The sequence below is a fragment of the Pantherophis guttatus genome, chromosome 3, assembly GCF_059756535.1.
Source record: "Pantherophis guttatus breed Tessera chromosome 3, ASM5975653v1, whole genome shotgun sequence".
NCBI lineage: Eukaryota > Metazoa > Chordata > Lepidosauria > Squamata > Colubridae > Pantherophis > Pantherophis guttatus.
In genome coordinates, this window is record NC_142065.1 from 168,005,497 (window position 1) to 168,026,717 (window position 21,221).

Below are 21,221 nucleotides of genomic sequence, written 5' to 3' on the forward strand. Positions count from 1 at the left end.
AGCGGAATAGAAAGACATTGATCCTTTTGTAATTTGTTGTTGGAGAAACTTCCTAAGAATATAATGGGCAACCAAGAAAAGAAAGAAGTGAACCATTGAAGAAATCAACTTAGTCTTCTTTCAAAGAACAAACTATCATACTTTGGAGATACTATATGAACACACAGCTAATAGCAATAGCAATAGCACTTAGACTTATATACCACTTCAGAGTGCTTTATGGCCCTCTCTAAGCAATTTACAGAGTCAGCATATTGCCCCCAAAAATCTGGGTCCTCATTTTACCGACCTCGGAAGGATGGAAGGCTGAATCAACCTTGAACCAGTAAGATTCAAACTGCCAAACTGCTCGCAATCGGCAGTCAGCAGAATTAGGCTGCAATACTGCATTCTAACCACTGCGCCAGCATGGCTGAAAAGGTGAAAAGAAAGAGAAGAACAGGAAGACCAGCAGCATGGATAGACTCAAATTAGAGTGTGATAAGTGAATCATTAAAAGACTTAAAAGACCAGGTTAAAGACAGATAATAATGTAGAAAATTCAACACTGACTTGATCACCCACAATCAATCAATCATTTTAATTATAAGTATTATTTATACAATATGCAAGGTTTTCACAAAATATACACATCAAGAGAAATAAAAGTAAATATGGGTTTCTACTGGCGCATATGAACTGGATGAAGAATGAGCTAAACTGCTGGTTTTAACTTAGATTCTTTTTTCATTCTGTGTAAAAACAAAGCTGTATAAAAACTTCTCCTGATTAGTACAACCAGCAAAGCAAACAGAGTAGCAGTAGCATGAAAACAGAAAAAAATATCTTCATCCATTGCCATATTTTCAGTCAATCTATAGTGTCCCCCTTATTTTAAATCTAAATTATTTGGGGGAGAAACTTTCTTTTCAGGTTAATTCATAATCCTAATTACAGTTCTCCAAGTTTAGATACCTTGGAACTGAGCTTAATTTTCAGAGAGAAAAATCATTGCTCCTCAAATGCACACAGTGAGATGGTAATGGTTTCAGTTTGCCTTTGCGTAACTGGAAACATCTTTACATTACTAAAGAGCATTACATAAAGGGTGCCTTTTTTTGCCCTTAAATAAAATATTAGGTAGAATATATATCTATTAATTCTAAGACAAACATGTTTGTTGAAAGAACAAATCTGGAGACAGAAATACAGATAAGATTTTTTTAGAATTTGTTTTATCCCATTTAGTCCATACTACATAATTTTTATGTAGTACAATTCCATGACTAGACCTGTACTATTAGGATTGTTACGACCTCTATCCCTTTTTTGTCACTTTGATCAGCCTTCAGTGGTGAATATGAATTTCTGTTTCATACAGCTAGTGACATACAGTTTTGCTTACTAAGTTTCATGAAAAGATTCTCCTATGGCTGTTTGGAATATATTAATCTCTTCAAAGAATATAATACTAGTATCTATAATTTTAGAGATATAGTTTTAATTGGACTTATTAGGGAATGATTTTATTGCTCAAATATTATTGGACTGAAAAAGTATCATAAAATAGTTGTTTATCACCATCGCTCAGTATTATCTGACAATTGTACAATCTAAGCAGTTATGGAACTACACTTACCTGTTAGACCTCCCAATTTACATGGGAAGATTCCTTTTGCAAGATTAGAATCCTCCATAACTATAGCGAGATGAAAAGATGTAAACAGGGAAACATTGGACTAAATAGATGTTAACATTTAATGAACTTCACACTGTATTTCTTTAAATTAAACATTTTTGCCTAGGCTAAAAGCCAAGTTTAACCTCTAACATAATACAACAGAGATATTTGAGACCATAAACAATATGTTTGGGGAATGTTTAGTATCTAATGCATTTGTTGATACTGGTCACTCCATCATTGTTCCTATATCCCATCACCTGACATTTCTTGGAGGCTGAAAATCTACAGCATAGCTAACAATGTACAAGTTCTTTTGAGACATTGAACAGAACTGTATAAGGATGTGGATCTGTTGAACAAACAAGAATAGAATACTTGAAAGTCATGGTAAATTATATCTGGAACTGTACTGCTGTTATTGCTCTTATTCTAAAATAACTACATGTGAGTAGTATTAAAAAAGATTAAATTCATACATGCATTAAATTCCAGAAAAGGTTTTATCTTCCAAACCACAGTGATCAGTTACCTCAGTACAATTCACACTAACATGGTAGTAGTATAGCATATTTGGGCACTACTATTTAAAAAAAAACAGTCTAGGTTCTTCCCACAGGTAGCATAATAAAACTAGATTGGATGAAATTTCTTATCTGTAAATAGAAAGCAATTTATAGGATAAAGATAGGGCAGCATATCAACATTGTCACATTTCTCTAGCAAAAATAAGAAGCCAGATATACAGTAATTCTTAATGTGATCTGCTTGATACTGGTTTATCATAATGTGCGATCTCAACTATTATGCCATGAAGCATTATCTTAAGGCTTCAGTCAATACGGTGTTGCTTTGGGGGAAGGGAGGATGTCTGCCCCAGGTACCTGCAGTAAGGGTGGTTCTGCCAAAGACACAAGGAGGCTAATTTTGAGGCAGCTAGAAATGAGTGCTGAAGAAAGTCATTGGTGTCAATGTGTCGGGCAACTGTTTGGCAGCAGCACAGCAGTAATAGAAGAAAAAAATGTGCCTTCAAGTTAGTTTTGACTCCTAGTGATTGTCCCCCACAGTTCTCTTGGCAAGATTTCGGAAGTAGTTTGCTTTTGTGTTCTTCCTAGGCCTGAGAGAGATTGACTGGTCCAAGGACACCAGATGTGGGACAAGAACTTATAGTTTCCACAGTTTCTAGCTTGGCTCTCAGCAGTGTGTGTGTGTGTGTGTGTGTATGTTTTAAAAATTTATCTGTTCCCTTCAGGTGACAAATATCCTAGGTACATTACTGATGATCCCAACTATTCAGGCTAGTTTTGCAGACATGGCTAAAACATAGAATGTGTCTCCGGCAGGGGTGGGTTCTAAATTTTTTTACTACCGGTTCTGTGGGTGTGGCTTATTTTGTAGGTGTGTCTTGGAGGTCATGTGACTAGGTGGGCGTGGCTAGCTGGTCAGAATCATTTCTGGAAGGTCCTCGCACTTACGACCAGTCCTCGCACTTATGACCCGACTCATTTGTTTGCTTTTAACACTGATCAGCTGTAGGATGGCCCTTTGAAGCCCCGCAGCAAGATTTTAAAAAGTTTTTTTCCCTCTAGTCATCAGCTGGGACTCAGGAGGCAGCAATAGATTGGGGGTGGGACCAAATAAAAGGTAAGAATAACGTGGGTGGGTGGGAGGGTGGGGGGGGGAACCGGTTCGGTGACGTCATATTGTCACCGCTACCAGCTCGGCCAAACTGGACCGAACCGGGAGGAACCCACCACTTAATGAATTTTATTGACCAAATCTTGCCAAATTTATTTCAACAAATAATTTAATACATAATATGGTTGAAATGGTGCATTTGGATTTAATATGAACAACTTTACACTAAAGATGCATCATTTTTTTTTCCTTTCAGAAGTTAGCATCTATAAGGTGATATATTTTTCACTTTCAAACCCAAGGAAGTTACTCTTAACATTGTAAAGTAAGAATTAAAACATTAAGAGGAAGGCCAAAAGAAAAAGGTACACCAAAGCATATTCTATAGATGGCAGATATGAGATGGTTAAGTGTGCTGTATTCCCTGATGTTCACAGGGGATATAAAAAAAATCAAGATAGTGGGTGAGAAAATGTAATTGAAGCTCCATAGTTTTTTTTTTTTTTTTTTACAATCAGATGATGCATACTAAAAAAAAAGGAAGGGTTTTGTGTATTCATTCCTATCCCTGACATGTTAAAGTTTCCTCCTGGATGTCCATGTCTCAGTCTTCCTTTTGAATGATTCTAGTTCTCTCAAAGATCTTATAATTTATTTGTACTCATTTAGTCTAAATTCAGTCAACTGTCTGAATAATAATAATAATAATAATAATAATAATAATAATAATAATAATAATAATAATAATAATAATAATTTTATTTCTATACCGCCCTTCTACCGAAGGACTCAGGGCGGTGTACAGCCTATTAAAAACACAAAACAACATCAGTTAAAATAGTTTAAAATTATTAAATGAATTCGGCTAAATTTTAAAACCCCAGAAATTTAAAACCCAATTTAAAATTGTTATGTTGATAGCCCAGCCTGGCGGAACAACAGGGTCTTGAGTGCACAATGAAATACCCGGAGGTCGGAGATCTTACATATTTCCGGGGGCAGTTCATTCCACAGGGCTGGGGCTCCCACAGAGAAGGCCCTCCCCCTGGGTGTCGCCAGCCGACATAACTTGGCCGATGGCACCCTGAGGAGGCCCTCTCTGTGGGAGCGAACTGGCCGGTGGGAGGCTATTGGTGGCAGAAGTATACATTGCATCTACATACTAAGTTTCTTTGTACTGAAAAATTTACTATGAACAGACTACTTGGAAAGTTCAGAGCATTGTAGATTAAAAACTAGTGTCATATATCAGCTGGATTCAGAGACTAGGTATAATCAACCAATATCAGTACCGTGACCAGTTATAAATCTTAATGAATGGGTTTTAATAAAACACTTTCATCATGAGCTATCTTATAAGTTTGTTATCTCACAGGTTTATTATGTTGATGTCTGAACAAAAGAAACTGATCTACATGTGAAAAGCTAATTAATAATTCAAAAAGGCTTCTAGATGGCTGCCAGACTATTTCCATTATTTTCTTACTTTCTCTTTTTTGATAGGCGTTAACACAAATTCTGCTGCTACAGCTATAGAGTAATATAGAGCTACAGTTCAATAAAGGAGAATATTTGTAACTCAGGGTTGAATTGCTTGTTTTCTTGCATACGTTTCATTACCCAAACTAGATAACATAATCAGTAATAATCTAGTTTGGATAATAAAACATCTGCAAGAAAACATTCAAGCTCAAGAGAGCACCAAGGACCTCTCATAGAGCTACAGACTCTGAGAAACAAAATACTTTATCATCTACTACAGAAGCATAAGAATCTTTGTATTATACATATGGAGTCACAACTTATCCCATGTCCTCATTAACGTTAAGTTTAGCATTTATGTATTATGATGACAATAGCATGCCAGGGTTTTAATCTGATGTAATTTTGATTATAGGCTATATATTCTAAGTACATTTTAAATTTTCAATTCCATACCTTGTGGAAATACTAAAGAAAATTACCGTTAAAAATGCTGATTACATATTTTGAGTATTATTTATAGCAGATCTTAGTTATTTTCTTAATTAAATATATTATTTCATTTTCTTGAATACTGTTCTAGAGGGTTTTCAGGCTGTTCAAGTATTACATAGACTCTTTATTTTATGACCAATTGAATTATTTACGTTTGTTAGTCACAAAATTTACCAATTTTGTTGTTGGTACCAAGGTACTTGAGCAGCACTCAGTTGTGTCATTATCATAATAATTTCTGAAATTAAAACCTGCCTAAAACTCTGTGGAAAGCTAACAACCAGTTCATTAACCATTCCTGTTAGTTTTCAATAATGCAAAAATGATTAGAAGTTTAATTTGTTAATCACCTGTGTTTTGACTGGCAGTAGTATATGATTCTCTGCAGAAGTCTAAACTAGCCCTTGCAGAAAATAAAACATGCTAATGCTTTATCAGGCCTAATAATATTTTTTTAAAAAAATTATCACACCTGGGTAAATCATTGACGGTTATACAATTAATTTCTCCTTAACTCAATTTAATTTTAGAGGCAATGATGAATACATCTAGGAGAACAGTCTATCATCAATAAGATTTAGTACTTCACTCACCAATCATGTGGTTTGCAACATGAACCTGGATATCCCACTCATTGTAGAAAACCATCTGGCACTTGATGCACTGATAGGTCTTTTTCTAGAGAAAACAAGGGTGAAGGTCTTAATGAAGGAACTTGTACATTCTCACTCTCAACATTTATGTGAAAAAATACCAAGATGATATGAAGCCATTTTAATATATTAATGCAGAATCATTTATTACTCATGTTATCATCCAGGTGATAAAAAGAAAATTTTAGATTTCTTCAACTATTCAAAAATTCACAAAAACAGAGGAGTAATATGCTCATCACCATTTGACACCTCTTCAAAATGACCAGCTTGCCAAGCAATTATGTACAGCAAGCTACAGCACAGCAAATTGAATATTCTCAATATAATTTTTCATCTATCTTAATACAAACTGTATTATGGCTTATGTTCTACTCCCAATATAACAACTGATTTCCTTAACTGCTATGGGGATTAAATCTCAATAAAATATAAGTATTAATAGCTTGTATTATAGTTTTAGGCAGTAATAGTATCTGAGGCACCTGACCTATGGAACCTCATTTTCTGTCCACCCTTCCCCAGCCAGCTGGCCTTGACCTTGTTGGCCTTTGCTATCTGGCCTGGGGATCAGAGTGGTGTAGAGCCCTTAAAATGGTTGTACTGTTTGTGCATTACTGGTCTTGCACAATATGGTTTAGGATTTGAACTATATGTATGGTTGTATTGTATTCTGTGTTTTTTGGTGTTAGGTTTTAATGGTAAGCCTTTCAGAGTCATGAAGTAACCAAATGAGTGAATGAATGAGTGAGTCAATGAATGACTTAATGAATGAAAGAAAGAAAGAAAGAAAGAAAGAAAGAAAGATATTGAATCTTATGCAGAAGAATCCACAAACACTGCTATTTACCAATAAACCTGCTTATAACATTCTATAACTATTTGCAAACTTAGAGGAATATTCTTTTAATAAAATGCATTGTACTGTTCCACAATACAGAAAATGTTTAAGGTCTTCTTCTAAAAGAATATAAAATAATTATATTGTGGGAACATATCCAGGACTCTTGTTTATTTTTTAGGATTTTAATTGTCATTATTGCTATCCTAACGTATTTCTAACTAAGCAACAGTTCATATTTGATTGATAGCAACTTAAGTAAAAAATATAAAAGTAGCAAAATAGTAAACAGCATTTGATCTAAGATAACAGAAAAATGATCAATATCGTACATTATGGATTTATAGTGATTTCCAATGATGTTTATGTAGACAGATATATTGTTGAATTACTTTCTGAGAACAAAACTAAGGTCATTTTTAATAAGGCTGATTATTTAATGTGTTCTGCTATTTTACTTAAGTTGGATTTTATATGCACTGGGATCAAAACATCTCATTCTTAAATGTATTTCATTTAATTAAAATTAGAATTGATATAATTGATTCTTTAAAAATTGTTGATCTTCATTAGTAGAAAATCCTTGGCATATCAAACTACATTTCCTAACAGACTCCATGAATTTTTAAGAGTTCCTAGTACATTTAAAGATTCACTTTCATTTACCAAATATTAATTTCTTATTCCAAATACCTGCAAGTATATGAAAATTACATTATGCAGAAAAGTAGGTTATTATTATAGAAAAATAATCCACCAAAATACATCAAACTAACATATACTTGCTTAATGTAATTTAAGTTAAGTGTATGTTTCAGCAGCATATTTTATAATTTAAAAATATAGGTTGATTGACATGAGACTAGTTAAATGTACTGGTGACTTAAAAGTTGATATTTAAGAACCTTTTGAAATGTAAGCAATACTAGTGTTTGATTAATAGCACTGCCAAAATAACTTTTCATTTCTGTGATTTTTTTTAAAAAAATTCTCTTTTGTTAGATAAATCTGAAGAATCTAATAAGTGATCAAGTATTTTTCTTTCTTAGTCAAATATGTTTTTGCCTTTATCATTAAGCTTTGAATAAAGAATAAAAAATACTTTAGCATTGTGTCATTGTATTCATATGTCATTATTTTTCTTGTCAGTTGCTGACATGCCCTATGTTTTATTATTCTAATGAGAGAAAAAAGGCCAGGCATTCAGTTTAAAAAAAAATTTTTTTTTTTTTTTGCTTTGATAAAGTCACATATCAGGAATAATGCTAAGGCTAAGCTAATAAACCATATATATGCTGGTTTAGTACTGATCATCTGGGAGCAAGAAATATTTTCTAACTAGTTCTAAGGGGAAATGTTTTTAAAGGGGAGACTCTTACACTGTGTATGTTGGTCTGAATCTCAGCATCAAAAGCATCTGGATGCTACCATAACAGAGCTCTGAGAAAGTTGGTGCTTAAAGTCTGTTTCAGATACAACTTTAATAGAATACGCCTGCATTTTTCTACCTAAAATCAATATTTAGGTCCATCTTATTATATTTAAAGAGTAAATAACAGGCCCATTTGGTGGTAAAATTAAACTGAAATTAGATTTGCAATGCATTCATTGTTATTTATTCAAAAGCACCAATTCATTTAAAGTTAGTTATAACAAACTGCCTGTGAAAGCAGTGGCATTTAAAGTAGTTATGACTAACTTGTTCTAGTAGTTTGAACGAGACTATTTATTCATCTAATAAAGATTTTTCCCCCCTGCTGTTCTAGGGCTTTAGAGCTGCTTATAAAAATTTAACATCGTAATAGCTTATTAAACAATACATTCAAGAAACGTACAGCAGAAGAAAGGATCACAGGTAAAACACAGTTTTTATTTAAAGCATCAAGTACTTGGCAAAGCAAAAATCTGTCAGAAAATAACTGCCTTTATCAATCAGAAAACAGAAAATGCATCTGTTCTTCAAGGGACCACCGTTCCATAGCACTGGTGGAGCTCTATCATTAGTCATCATAATGTAGCATGTTACCAATCTATTAGAAAGGAGACTTTCCTTAGGATTTTAGAAAGATTAGAGTAAGAAAATCAGTGTCTTGGAAAACTGTGCAGCAGGAAAGCATTCTCTCTTCATTCTGAGCTGATCTTGATTTAACATATGGTTTTTAAAATCTTAATCTGTGTAGTTTTAATATTTTAATTATGTTTCTATTTGTTTTATAAACCTGTAAACTGTCCAGAGTTACAAGGGAGATACCATAGGTGGCATAAAAATTTAATAAATAAAGAATTCTCAATATTCACCATAGATACTCTGTGGAACAGTGGAACAGTGGAAGAGCATGGTTTCTTTGTCCCTATCAAATTACAGTACTTGATTTAATATGTACCCTAATATGTGTTTGGTGGATTCATCTGGGGTTTTCCTGTCTTCTTGTTCAAGTAACAATGGGGTCCATGCTGCCTCATCAACATTAATCCTCTGGAAAATTAGGGAACTCTTTTGCTTCCACCAGCAGGGAGACATGTTGAATTCTGTCAATCACCCAATTAGATCATTGACACATTTCCTTATTCCAGAGTCACTCAAGCCACATATGATGGTAAGACATCTCAAATGGGAAGAATTTTTATTGTTTAGAAATTTAAAGGAGATCTGTTGTATCAAGAAGCCTTTGGAGGGGAAAAACTATTAACAGGAAAAGGCATTTAATGCTTGGAAACTCAAAATAAACAAAACCACAGGAAGAGTCTTCAGTGAAAAAGTTGTTGCCCCAAAATACAAAGTGAAGCAACTCTTCAATCTATTGAAAGTGATATTAACTTGGCAAACTCTATAGATATGTATGTAGGCAGAATGAGCAATAAATGCAAGATGAAACTAAAAGTTAATTGTGGCAGGCAAGTTGCATTTATCCTATGCAAGAGTAATACAGTATGTCTGGTACATTTAACTGTTTGAGTGGCCCAGAGTCACATATTGAGATGGATGACAATATTTGATAAATAAAGGTTTGCTTTTATTATTGTTTGCTTATATTTCCTACACACACACTTCAGTAAAAAGGCAAAAAATGTCTATGCTTATATCCAAACAAAACAAAACCTTATAGCTGTGCCCCTAGAGGTTTTATTATTTAAGGATGTGGGAAACATAGCACTGCTATCTTTGTTTAGGTTTAAACAAATATTGCAAATATCCCATCTAAATCATTCATTCAGAAATTATCTTGGAAGCATTTAATGTATTTTATATATTAACAAGAAAAAAACTTCATTACATGAATGTTGTAACTATTTCTTCTTTCTTCAGAATAACTATGACAGTTCAAATAAAAGTTAAAATCTAGTTCACGATATTGGCTCCTATAGTTCATGTCTCATGAACTATTAGACTTTTAGAAGCCTAAAAGTCTTCTAATATTCTACCAATTTTTCCCATATTTATTTCTTCTGTAAGAAGGATTTCTTGCTTCTTTGCATCTTCTGGGTCAGTACACTGCATGTTTATCTTATTTAGTAGAATGCAGGCAACAGTACAATGATATAAAACACAGTTTCCAGTTTAGAGATGCAAGTATGTATAGATGAGTGTATTTAAATAACACTGGGCTTGGTTTGTGCTTGTAATATACCTAAAACATTGTTCTTGCTCTTGCAGGGAATGCTGCTAGAGGCATAGGCATGTTGGCTATGGCTAAGGCTGAGGGCCTAGATTTTATCTTTGGTCAAAGTATGATGATTAGCATCAATAGTTACAGGATCATCTGATAATCAGAACAGCATGGGGAAGAATATAAACTGAAATAATAGTTTGAGCTTACAATCAACTCAATAGATTACAGTAAATATTAAACAAAATGTAGGATAAAATGAGTATGAAACTTTGTGAAAATTAATGTATCAAAGATAAAATTGTTAGGTTAACATGGAAAATGGAATGAAGAATTGAAAGTTATATATAAAGTATGAAAAAATAGGACAAGTTAATGAATTTGGTATCTTAGTAATATATTTACCAAAGATGAAGAATAGATGGAAAAATATGTAGAAATGCAATATTGGTAGAAAGGAAGTGGGTAGGCTATTTACTGTTGTGATGAATTATTGTCTGTTGAAAGAAGTGAAAATGACTCCTTATAAGAGTTTTGTACACTTTACTATATGGAAGTGAATGCTGAATACTGTTATAAATTTGGCTACTGCAACTTCATTTTATCTTTTTCTAATCTTTAGTAGCAAACAACCTGACACCAATTAAGGTAATAAGGAAAATAATAATTTAAAAAGCTTTTTCCTCATTACCTCACAGTGGAAAAATAAGATCTACAGCCTGTTGTATGCTGAAATTGTGTACTGATGTATAGAACCAAGAAAGCATACATAAGATCAGATCAGTTCAGAGACTAGCACCAAGAAACTTAACAGTAACTGCCATGCAGCAAGTTATATTTGACCCAGTAACATATAATGAAATACTGAAGTGACAGAGAAAATAATGTATTGCTAGACATTACATATTAAACAGAGCAGTGTTTCTCAACCTTGGTAGCTTGAAGATGGGTGGACTTCAACTCCCAGATTCTGGGAGTTGAAGTCCATCTATCTTCAAGCTTCCAAGGTTGAGAAACACTGAAATAAGAGGCTAAAACTAGCTATACAGATATCTATTGGTAGACTCTATTTGATGGATTGTCCATCTGTACTTTGGTAGCTGACTTCCTCATCAACTCAACTGAACTATGGACAAAAGGTATAGAAGTTGGTGTGAATGAGTGAATGTTTGATTTTTAAAAAATATTTGAAGTCATCAATGTTTTATTGTTGATGATTCAAACTGAGATATGACTGCTCACTGTCTAAACTTGGGCTGCTGCCTTTTTGAGACAGGCAGTAGCCCCTCTACATTGGTATGGCTGAAGCCACTAGCCCAACTGAATATGAAAGTAAGGGCCATCTCCTTGGAGCTAAATTCCTATGTAACATTTATTATGTCAAAAGAAACATAAAAGTTGAATGAAGTGGGAATAGGATACTTATGCAGTGTGTGTGTAAAAATAAGATGATGTTGGATCAAGAATGAAGGGAAAATTCATATTCTTTCTTTATTTCCATAATATACTACTTTGACAATCCACCAATCCAGATGTCATAGGCTGTAACAATGAAAATGTCCCTTTTTCTCCTTAATTTCTATGCATGTAGAACTAGTTTGTGTAGTGTTAAGGCATGAGCAGTCTCCAAGAATCAAATACAATTGAACAAAAGAAAAATAATAACATAAAATGAAATAATAAAATAAAATAAAATACAAAATGAATATAATAAATAAAAAAAAGTCTTGAAACTAGAATCTGTTGCTTTGGAACTGAAGAGGTGCTTGAGCCAACAGCTCTCTATTTATGAAGAAAGTATATTTCACTTTCTGAAATATATGTACATGCTAGGCACAACACTCTTCTGAATACAATCTGTGGCTTTAATACTCAAATCCACACATGAAGGTCTCTATATGTGTGAAAATAAGAGTGCACAAGGTCACCCTAAATTGATAGCATGGGAAGTATTGTGTGGAAGGCAGGGGAAACTATTTAGGTGAAAAGTAGAAGAGACTCGGTCAAGAATGAAGAGTCAGTGAATAAATGTGGACTGAATGCAAAAGAGTACTATTAACAGGAAGGAAATTTGTTGAGGTGGTTTGAGTATGAACAAGATTCAATTATACAAATATAATTCCAAGAGTAAGTGGGCTGAGAATAATGGAAAAACCAAAAATTCACAGTTGGATGGAGTAGGTGAGGTCTTAAAAAAGAGAGAAATGAGAAAATTAAACCATAAAGGACAGCATATGAAGAAAGATGTGGCCATGGTGGGGAAAAAATGGGGTGTGGAGAGACTTGATAAATTATATTAAAGTAGTTCTAATTCTTTCTTTTTCTAATTTCATGCCTTTAATTTCTTTGGCTTATGTTTTTGCACTCTGCATAATGTTGCTTAAGCTGAAAGGGAATAGTATGATAGGTAGATATGTATGGAAAGAGATACTGAATCCCAAAGTATTCCGCCTATATTTATTCAGATAGGAGGTAATGTCATAAACAGTACTGATTTATTGGGATGTTTTAAATCTGTCTTCGGCCAATTGTTTAATTCGATTTTATTCAGTTTTAAATTTTGTATTTATGTTTTTATCCTGTGGCCACCCTGAGTCTTTCGGGAGTAGGGCAGTATACAAATCAAATAAAACTAAAGTAAAGTAAAGTAAAGTAAAGTAAAGTAAAGTAAAGTAAAGTAAAGTAAAGTAAAGTAAAGTAAAGTAAAGTAAAGTAAAGGTACAAAGGTGTATAATAATTCCAAACTCGCCCAGGTGAATGTTGCTGAAACTTTATTCCTCTCTAGAATTTTTTTTAAAAATTGGAACTGTTCACTGGAACTGTTAATTTGGTGATTAGAATATACTGAGAAATAAATATGTATTCTGTGAAGGGCATTTGTGTGCCATCTTAATCCACTGCCCACAGTTAGACCTCTTCACCTCAAGATATAGCAATAGCACTTAGATTTATACACCACTTCACAGTGCTTTACAGCCCTAAGTGGTTTACAGAGTCAGTATATTGTCCTCAACAATCTAGGTCCTCATTTTACCGACCTTGGAAGGATGAAAGGCTTAGTCAACCTTGAGCCAGTGAGACTTGAACTGCCGAACTGCTGGCAATCATCAGCAGTCAGGAGAAGTAGCTTGCAGTATTGCATTTTAACCACTGCACCACCACAGCTCATGCATCAGTTTAGAGTAGAAGCGATAAAATAAAACCAGCCTGAATTATTTACTTCTTTTGTTAATTTACTTCAATTTTGTTTTTCACTTCTTAAATCAGTTAATCAGTCTATATTTTTAAATATATTTTTAAAAATCTGATCTCAGAAGATTGTTCATTTTGAATAGATCCTTAATATTGTTTTGCTTTTGAAAATTGATGCTTATGCTTTAACTACTTATATTTTAATTACCTAATCTTTTCTGTTTCTAATGATTTTTAAATTCCTGGTAAATCGTGTATGTTGCTTCCTTCTCAATGCATGTGGATGTACATCAAAACAGTCAAACAACATTTCTAGGATGTTCTTGCTTTAGAGACACTGAGTCATTTTATAAGATCTTAAAGTTTCTAGGTGTTTATTAATTAATAATAGTTTATTAATTATTATTAACTGAAAAAATGTAATTTTTAGGATAATTGTTCTATTTGTCTAAATGTTTGAGATTCTTTCCAATATATCAATTTCAATTATATATAGAAGTAAAACAGTATAAAGCACATTGACCACTCTTACAAAATTATTGCATTTTGGAACATGACCAATTATAAAACATCAAAATTGGAAAGACTGCTTTTTGCTGTGCATCTTTAGGCTCCCAGGATATCCTTTAACACCTCAGTTTACCTTCAGCTTTCTTTACTGGGCTAGAATATAAACATCCAAACAAAGCATTGGGCTGCAGTCACCTACCAGTTTATCTTTTAATTATGCCTCTCAGATCCAAGTGACGAATTGATAGATATACTAACTGCATTTCACACTTTGCTTTGCAGCACACTACCTCCCTAAAGTTTTAACAGAAAAATGAATACATATAAATAAAGTAAAATGGCGCAGGTAGCCTGATAAGTGACAAGAAGGTACTCATAAACAGTGAATAAACCATGTAAAATAAACTCAAACAGCTTAGGTGGTATCTCTGTTTTAGCATCATTTAATGTGTCACAAAGAAATTGCCGGTTCAATGGTTATTAAGATACTCATAAACCAGGGGTGTCAAACTCAAGGCCTGGGGACCGGATCCAGCCCATGAGGTGCTTAGATCTGGCCTCCAAGGAAGGTCTGTCCTTTGCTGTTTCCAAGATCTGGAAACAGCAAAGGACAGTGTTTACCACAGTGCCTCTGCTAGTGAAAAAGGAGCTCCGCTCTGTTTTCATTGGCAGAGGGTTGCAGGAGGCCGTCGCAGCTGAAAACTGAGTGTCCACCACAGGCACCCCAACACGAGTGACATCAAGCTGGCCACACCCACCCTGGCCACGCCCATCCTGGTTCCCTGAGATCAAACACAACCCTGATGTGGCCCTCAATGAAATCCAGTTTGACACACCTGTCATAGACATTTGTAAAAATGAGTCACTTTTTAATTATTGTTTCAGCTGTCACTGCTTTGTATCACTCCATTTTGTCATCTGATCATTACCAATATATTAACAAGGAAAGCTATTAGCCAATGATGAAAGAACTAATTCCCCAGTGCAGGAAAACTGCATAAAATGCCTGTACTTTTCATGATTTTTCAGTAAAAATGAAGCACAGTTATTTGTTCCTGTCATCACTTTGAAGTGAAGATAATTGGGGGTCTGATTGCCTGGAGTCATTCTATGACCAAACCAGGAAGTGCTCACTCTCAGTCAGCTGTCTTTGCCTTCATGTAGCCAAATTTAAAATATTCAGCTGAACCTTGGCCATGGCCCTCCCACTGCCATCCCTTTATTCTGAGTGACATTTAAAGCAGTTTAAGAAAACCAACACAAGAATAAAATGTAGTCTATTAATTCTAAAAAAAAAAGGGAGGGGAAATAAGATGGATCATTAAAAACTATTTGCAATTAAATGTTTGCATAAACCGTCTAATGCTGACTGCTTTAAGTTTGATGCTTTCCAAGTAGATTGGAATATGTCTAAACAAATAGGACCTATTGCTCTGTACTAATGGTTTATTTGGGTTAGGTGTTCCCCATACAGAGCACTGCAATGGAGAAAGAACTGACGATGTTACCTACTTTGGATAATGAAACATCTTCAAGAAAACAACCAAGCTCAGAGAGCACCAAGGACTCTTATGGAGAAAGCTCTAACTTTGCTATTTTTCAATTGTTAGGGGCTAATGGGCAAATTGGGATCTTTTTCATTAAGACCAAAACACCCCTTCCTTGGGTTTGCATTGCATACAGATAGTTCTTGACTTGCAACCACAATTAGGATCCGAATTTCAGTTGCTAAACAACGAAGATGTTAAATGAATCACGCTCAGTGTGACAACCTTTTTTGCCATGATGATTAAGCAAATCACTGCTGTTATTCATTGAATCAGGTGGTTAAGAGAATCATCTTCTCCCATTGACTTTATTTTTGGAAGTTGGCTAGGAAGGTCGCAAATGGAGATCATGTGACCTCAGGACTCTGCAACTGTCATAAATACATGCCAATTGCCAAGTGCCTGGATTTGATCATGTTGCCACGGGTATGCTGCAATGGTTTTAAATGATCGTAAGTCACTTTTTTCCCCAGTGCCACTGTAATTTTGAACAGCTGCTAAACCAACGGTTGTAAATTGAAGACTAATTCTATTAACTACATGAAATCCAGTTCATATTTTATCCTTCCAAAAAAAAAAAAAAGATTTTGGGAAAGATAAACTAATTCTTTATTTCTAAATCTTTACTTATAACTCCAGTAAAATAAATTGTTCACCTGGAAGCAAACTTTTAATTTGATTTTGATTGAGGTAAGTTTTATCTCTGCATTTATCAAGCTCACTTGTCCATAGTTATATAACCACAAAACCTTTTGAATAATCAAATCTGAAACATTATATATTCTTATAGTCTGTGAATGCAAGACAGATATGAACATAGCAGAACAGTGGCACAGTGTTAAGCCTTTCATTCAGGGGTGAAATCTAAAATTTGTTACTATCGGTTCTGTGGGCGTGGCTTGGTGGTAGGGGTAATGTGACTGGATGAGCGTGGCCAACTTTTTTTTTTTTACTTTTAAAAGCATTTTTTCTACAACCTCATCGGCCGAAGAGGTTGCAGAAAAAAATGCTTGTAGAAGCCTCTGACGATCAGGCAACTCAGCTGGGATCTCCAGAGGCTTTTAAAGGCATTTTTTCCCTACAGTCTCTTCGGCTGAAGAGGTTGTAGAAAAAATGCTTTTAAAAGTAAAAAAACAAAACAAAAACAGCCTCTAATGATTGCCCGGCTCAGCTGGGCATGGGGGGGGCACAAGGATTTTTGCTACCGGTTCTCTGAATCACCCGCCGTCATCGCTACCGGACTGGGCGATCCGGTCCGAACTGGGAGCATTTCACCCCTGCTTTCATTGCTAACCACACTTCTGTGATACTGCTGCATCCATTAGAAATTCTGAATAACTGGTGGATAACGATCATAGAATAGTGCCAACATATTCTTGTTAAATGTCTTTTTTATCTGTACAAAGTTATTCTTAAGTAACTTAAGTTACTCTTAAGCAACTGTTGTTGCTTAAGAGTACATATGATATAATCTATCCCTCATTCCTTGCTCATGCTTGAAGTCAAGTGAACAATGAGTAGAATACTACTTAATAATGGGACTGACTGACACCCGGATACTTGAAAGTAAACAGACAATTTTGGAGTTAGACATATCTATCTTGACCAAATAGCACTAAAAAAAATATTCTGAAGGAATAGGTGTTCCATATCAGCCTATTTCCGACTACAATTTTGGAATTCTTTGTAATTAGAAATGTTGATTATCTACAGTAACACTGTAGCTTTTATTTGTATAAAATAAGCATTCATCATTTATCATGCAATATCTTATACAATATGGCCTTCAAGAATATAGTCCCTCCCTCCCTTTCCCCCTTCCATTCATTCATCCATCCATCCATTATCCCATCGTTGCTCTAAAAGTCCAAGATGATACACTTATTATTTTATCCTCAGAACAACAACCCTATGAGCCTGATAAGCTGACTGAAAAGTATTGGTTCAAAACATGTAGTAAGACTCATGGGTAACTGAAAGATAGAATGTCTATGGAGATTCTCAGTCATCCAGGTCATGGTTGTCCCAAGGGTGCTTTTTCAAGAGGCAACTGGACTTTCTGGTTTTTCTTTGAAAACATTTCGCTTCTCATCCAAGAGCTGATGAAGCTTCTTGGATGAGAAGTGAAATGTCTTCAAAGAAAAACCAGGAAGTCCAGTTGCCTCTTGTAAAAGATAGAATCTTAGTCTCTCCACTTTTCATCCTACATTTACTCTCTATATCACACTGGCTCTTCCATTTCCTTGAGAATAGCATTAGATTAGCACCTAAATCTTAAAGCAAATGATACTTAGGACTCCATGCCTGTTTATTCCAATAAAGAAAAAATAGATAAAATAATTCCCTGAAATGCAAATGCATCTTAATGCATGACATCACATCACACAAGGTTTATACAGAGAGGGAGGGAGGGAGGGGGAGAGAGAGAAAGAGAGAGAGAGAGAGAGGGAGAGGGAGAGGGAGAGAGAGATGGAGGGAGAGAGAGATTGATTCTCAAGCGCTTTGGTGATGCATATGCAGAGAAATTCAGCCTGAATTTACAATTGGCAGATTTGTAATTGCAAACAAATTATAAATGTTGATTGGGTCTCCAGTTAGTATATTTAACAAACAAAGATTTCAAGCGTAATAACTGTAGGAGCGACAACTGATTTAAATGTGTGTCATAAAGTCAGGATATAAGTCTGCTACTTTTGTACTTGCATTGCAACATCGTACACAAGTTCATAAAGAGAAGAGCTTGAATACAATGTCATAACCCATTTTTCATCATTTTCCTGAAATTATGATTTGCTGCAAACAACCTTAATTTCAAAAGGATACATTTTAACTGAAAGTTAAAAGAAACAATACAAGAACAGTTTTGTCCATAGACTAGATTATTGGAAACAAGGATTTTTTTTGTTAGATATATTCTAACACATACTGGAGATCCATCTGTTAGAAATAATCTAGATACAGGTGTTCTGAATTGAGCAAGAGACTAGATTACATGGGCTAAAAAGTAATCACAGTCTTTGTGATTATATCTTGCAGCAATACCGTAGCATATAGCCATGTTTACTTTTTTTCCAGACAATTCTTTTGCTCTTATTCTGACTCTTAAATCATTTGAGACCAACATACATAACATATATTCCTGTACCACACATATATTAGATGTAGTATTACATCAGTAAATTACCTTGTGCTTGCTGAAGGTCATGCTAGTTGGCTGGGGACTATGGGCACTAAATTCAGAATACCTAGTAAATACCATGTTAGCTTTCTCTACTCTTAGAAATTGAATCTCTATTTAATTGCAATGCCTTATCCACTTGAAAGTTCCTATAATATATTTTTATTTTGCTATTCTTTTTAACAAATACTTGGAAAACATAAGGATGATACTTGTGGCCTCAAACCCATCTTAGATCAGGAAATGACAAACTTTTTTGTCTTCTCCCACCAGACTTCAGGGCTTGTATGATCTACATATTTTTTTTTCTGAAATCCAAGACTGCCATAGTAAATCAGAGAGTAACACATAGTAGTCCTGGAAGAAAATAGGATACAGCAACTGAAAATACTTTTTGACTAAACAATCCATCACATATAACATTGTTCTTTTTTGGTCAAAGTCAATAGGAGTTAGACAGTATACAAATTGAATAAATGAACATTAACAGTTGAAAAAAGATTATTCTAAATTTTTGTATGAGTTATTAGATCATGCCTTTAACATATGTAAGAATTTATTTATTCACTATATGAACTTTTTAGGACATTGCAACATAACTGCAATTTAATTCCATCAAAACAGATTTTGCTCTGTAACTTTGACATAAAATGTATTTAAAATTTTTATATTTAAAAATGCTTAAAATCAAAATGTAATTGCTTATGTGAATTATTATAAACATTCCTGTTTACTACAGAAATGAAATTAATTGGTTTATGAGCATATGCAAAAGTTGCAAAATAATCTTGAATATCAGACCACTACAATTTATTCCACACAACAACACTAGTGTGTATCACAAACACAAATAAAGAATTAAAACAAGTATATAGGCAAACAAAATAATTGAGAATACACATAATATACAACAGTCTGATGCATAAGAATTAATGATATGCTATCTAGGAAGATCTGGATAATTATAAATAGATTAAAAAAGGAATCTTAAATTGGATTGGAACAATAAGCCCCATTTGTCAGCTCATGAAAATAACCCTCTTTCAGATATGCTAAGGGAAGGAGAATATGGAAGATACTGGCACAGCAGCTAGTCCAAAATAGTCAACTCTTGCTAACCCCTGCAGGAAACTTTTGCTTATCTATGTACCCTCATACAAATTAAAATTATAAATCAAACTAACCAGTGCACCAGAACATTAGGAAATCTAAAACAGAATTTAAATTTACATATGGCAGTCATGGCTTGCCTGAAATTGATATGTTAAGACTTACCTGGGCAAGAGGCAGGTGTATGGATTAAAATATATAATTAGGAAATGAATAACAATAAAAAGGGAGTTTAAGCCGTATGGAGCCAATCACAATATAATGAATTATAATGAATAGTATGCATAGTATCATAGTTAATATTAAAATGTGGACAGAAGATGCTCAATCTCTGCAATCTGGAAGTCTGAGAATATGGATCCAAGGTATGCAGAGCGGGGAAAGTTTAATGTGTCCCCAGTCTTTGTTTTAAAAATGACTCTCCTATGCCCCAGGGAAGACAGAAAGCAAAGGAGGAACAATGAAGGTACTGTTGCTTTGTTTTCCCAGTCAATTAATGCCTGAACCAAGTTCAGTTAAGATAAGATGCAGCAAGGCATGGTTATAGATTTGTATTAAGGCACTTCATTCAGTGGTAGGTTTCAAAAATTTTTACTACCGGTTCTGTGGGTGTCGCTTGGTGGACGTGGCATAGCTTGGTGGGCGTGGCAGGGGAAGGATAATGTAAAATCTCCATTCCCACCAAACTCCAGGGGAAGGATACTGTAAAATCTCCATTCCCACCCCACTCCAGAGGAAGGATACTGTAAAATCTCCATTCCCTCCCCAATCCAGGGGAAGATTACTGCAAAATCCCCATTTCCTTCTGATCAGCTGGGACTTGGGAGGCAAAGAATAGATGGGGGCGGAGCCAGTCAGAATTTTTACTACCGGTTCTCCAAACTAGTCAAAATTTCCGCTACTGGTTCTCCAGAGCTGGTCAGAACCTGCTGAAACTCACCTCTGACTTCACCTTGAATACAATTTCAACCATGGTTTACACATTCACTCAATAAGGCTTAGTGTATTGGAGAAATTAGTCCAAAGGAACTTGAGCAAAATAGCAGACCGAATTCAACTACAATACTTCATACAAATTATGCATAGGTATAAACATGGACCACAAGGGTGCTCCTACTGCCATACTTTGCTTATAAATCAGGAGGATGTAAGTCTTAGGTTGCCTGGAGTCTTGGCATCTACTGACTCTTTTCCTAAGAGTCAGCCATCTCTTATTGATACATTCATGTGTTCCCTAGTTGTTCCTGCAAAATGTTCCCTAAACAATTATGAGTGACTTATGAGTCTGGTAAATCTTTTTTTATACA

The 21,221-nt window shown here is 34.5% G+C and overlaps 1 protein-coding gene across 11 annotated transcripts in view; it reads right to left on the reverse strand.

Annotated features, from left to right (window-relative positions):
* ZNF521 (zinc finger protein 521) overlaps positions 1 to 21,221 on the reverse strand; it is a 316,223-nt gene that overhangs the window by 149,653 nt on the left and 145,349 nt on the right. For all 11 annotated transcript variants that reach the window (XR_015733603.1, XR_015733604.1, XM_034429635.3 and 8 more), the window contains one exon: positions 5,869 to 5,953. Coding sequence is in view for 9 of the 11 variants with exons in the window: in XM_034429635.3 (XP_034285526.2) it covers positions 5,869 to 5,953 (85 nt within the window). In the remaining 2 variants the exon portion in view is untranslated. The remainder of the gene's footprint in view (positions 1 to 5,868; positions 5,954 to 21,221) is intronic.